Source organism: Sceloporus occidentalis, unplaced genomic scaffold, assembly GCF_023333645.1.
Source record: "Sceloporus occidentalis isolate IW3139 unplaced genomic scaffold, rSceOcc1.0.p SCAF_6, whole genome shotgun sequence".
Lineage (NCBI taxonomy): Eukaryota > Metazoa > Chordata > Lepidosauria > Squamata > Phrynosomatidae > Sceloporus > Sceloporus occidentalis.
Window position 1 is genome coordinate 83,667,322 of NW_028316986.1, and position 2,394 is coordinate 83,669,715.

Sequence of the window (2,394 nt, forward strand, 5' to 3'; positions counted from 1 at the left end):
CAAGGATTTAAGAAGACATTTCTTCAGGGGCTTTTAACAGAGGACAAGAGACGTTTACAGATACTCTTCCATCCCTCAAAAATTAAATGAAGAAAAAACTCATCACCAACCCCATCGTCCTGCTGCTTCCCCTTCTTTCACACCTATTCCAACATTAAGAACCTATCTATAGCAGACAGCCCCACTTGATGGAGCTGAACAATTTTACAGTATACTGAAATCCTCTCAGCTTCTGTAGCCAAACTTGAACTCCACACCAATGGTTCCAGCCTCTTTCCTTTCAGCCAACTTCTCCTCTTTCCCAAGGCACACGCAGATTCCTTCGTACAAGAGCAAGATGAAGTCTTCCTTTCAGAAAACTGAAGAGGATGCAAATTCTAGGAAAGGCAAGTCCTAGTTTCCTCTGCAAAAGTGAACTCTAAGCCAAGGTCCCTAGAGCAGTGGTTCCCAAACTTCTGTCCTCCGGTGCACTAAGGACCATTGTTAAAATTGGAGCTGCAACCTCGTTCCCATACACAAAGGATTTGTAATTTGAATTGGCATCCTGACATACCAATGGCATGTCTGTCCCTGGCTTCCACTCCACCAAATGCATCTGAGGAACTAGACTGAAGTCTACGAAAGCTCATGCTGCCAATTTCTTTCTTTGAGTTAAGTCTCAAAGGTGCTACAAGATCTCTCTCTGAGTACCAGTTCCACAGACTAACACAGCAGTATCTTTGAATTCTGTAACTTGTAGATGTTAGATAACTGTGAAGTGGACACATTAATTTGAGAATCCGATAAAAATGCTTCTTCTATAACAGACTCCATATATGCAGAGACATCTGGTAGTGCCTTTGAGACTCGCTGAAAGAAAGAAATTGGCAGCATGAGCTTTCATAGGCTTCAGTCTACTTCCTCAGATGCATAGTGAAGTCTACAAAAGGTCATCTGCCAACTTCTTTCAGTGAGTCTCAAAAGTACTACAAGATCTACAAGGCTGTGAGTTCAATACCAGCCAAGGGCTCAATCTTGAGTCAGGCTTGCATCCTTCTGAGGAAGTCACTATAATGAGGACCCAGATTGTTGGGGGCCATTAGCTTACACTTTGTAAACCGCTTAGGGAGTGCCTAAGCGTTTAAGTGCTTAGGCACTTCATAAGCGGTATAGCAATGCCCTTGCTATTGCTATCTCTCTGCGTACCAATTCCACAGATTAACCTGGTTATATCTTTGAATTCTGCAACTTTTAGATGATGTGAGATAACTGTGTAGTGCGAATGGGCTTGAGAATCTGACAAAAATGCTTCTGTAACAGACTCCTGATATGGAGAGAGATCTTGTAGCACCTTTGAGACTCACTGAAAGAAAGAAATTGGCAGCATGAGCTTTCATAGGCTTCAGTCTACTTCCTCAGATGCATTTGTTATTGTTATTGTTAATAATATGTAGAGAGATCTTGTAGCACCTCTGCTCCGCTCTGGGCCCACAACAAACCCCAACTCCCAGAATTCCATAGCCTTGAGCCAAACAGTTAAAGCGGGGCCAAACCGGGTTGTTATTATTATTATCAAGCTTTATTTATGAAGCGCTGTAAATTTACACTGCGCTTCTCTCTCCAGTGTAGACGCAGCCCTTGAAGGACCAGAAGTTTGGGAGCCACTGTCGGGGGTGGCAAGGCCTGGCTTACCTTGTTGGAGTAGGGGGGCTTGCTGAGGTTGATCCCATCCCGGAGGAGTTTATCCCGGACCATGATCTTGAGCCGGAGTTTGGGGTAAGTCGCCCGCGGCTCCCCGGCCCTCCTGGCCCCGTCTTGCGCTGCTCCTGGCTGCTTGCCCGCCTTGGCCTCGTAGTGCTGGACCAGGCGGCTGGTGTATTGCTCGGGCGGCGGCAGAGGCGGCTCCAGGGTGAAGTAGAGGCCGGCGTTGGCCCGGTCCTCCTCCTTGAGGCGCTGGACGGCTCGGTGGAGGCGGCGGCGGTGCCGGGGCAAGGAGACCCCGATGGCGTCCAGGTCCGGGTCCCCGATCTGCTTGCAGACCTCCAGGTCGTCGTAGCCGTTGTCCACGAAGGACTCCGCGTACTGGGGCAGCTTCAGGGTCTTCAGCCACTCGTAGACGACGTGGGCGCACATGGCAGCAGCAGCAGCAGGAGGAGGATGGAGGGAGGAAGGGAGAAGCAGGAGGAGGAGGAGGAGGAGGCTGCAACTTTTGCAAACCCAAACACTGAGAGACCCCCCCTCCCGCAAGGGCCTTTTCCTCCGGAGCCCAAAACCCCAAGGAAGTGGGCCAGAGGAGAGGAAGGAAGGAAGGAAGGAAGGAAGGAAGGAAGGCCCGCGAAACGGGAGAAACGGATAAATCTCCCAGATGCCGGATCAACTCTTCTAGAGCATGGCCAGAAATGGTCCGAAAGAAAA

General features: G+C 49.4%; 1 protein-coding gene across 1 annotated transcript; it reads right to left on the reverse strand.

Annotated features, from left to right (window-relative positions):
• Positions 1-702: 702 nt before the first annotated feature.
• On the reverse strand, positions 703-2,112 carry SAMD5 (sterile alpha motif domain containing 5). The gene is made up of 2 exons (XM_089529470.1): positions 1,672-2,112; positions 703-849 (listed from the first exon to the last, which is right to left on the reverse strand). The coding sequence occupies exons 1-2, from the start codon at positions 2,110-2,112 to the stop codon at positions 703-705; spliced, it is 588 nt and encodes a 195-aa protein (XP_089385596.1).
• Positions 2,113-2,394: the final 282 nt, after the last annotated feature.

What these genes read in the sequence shown, in the direction of transcription:
- SAMD5 (XM_089529470.1), bottom strand. Translation starts at nt 2,112, where the DNA reads ATGTGCGCCCACGTCGTCTACGAGTGGCTGAAGACCCTGAAGCTGCCC. An exon ending in AGCCCCCCTACTCCAACAAG is followed by an intron (nt 850 to 1,671) that starts GTAAGCCAGGCC and finishes TCTTTCTTTCAG; the next exon opens with CGAGTCTCAAAGGCACTACC.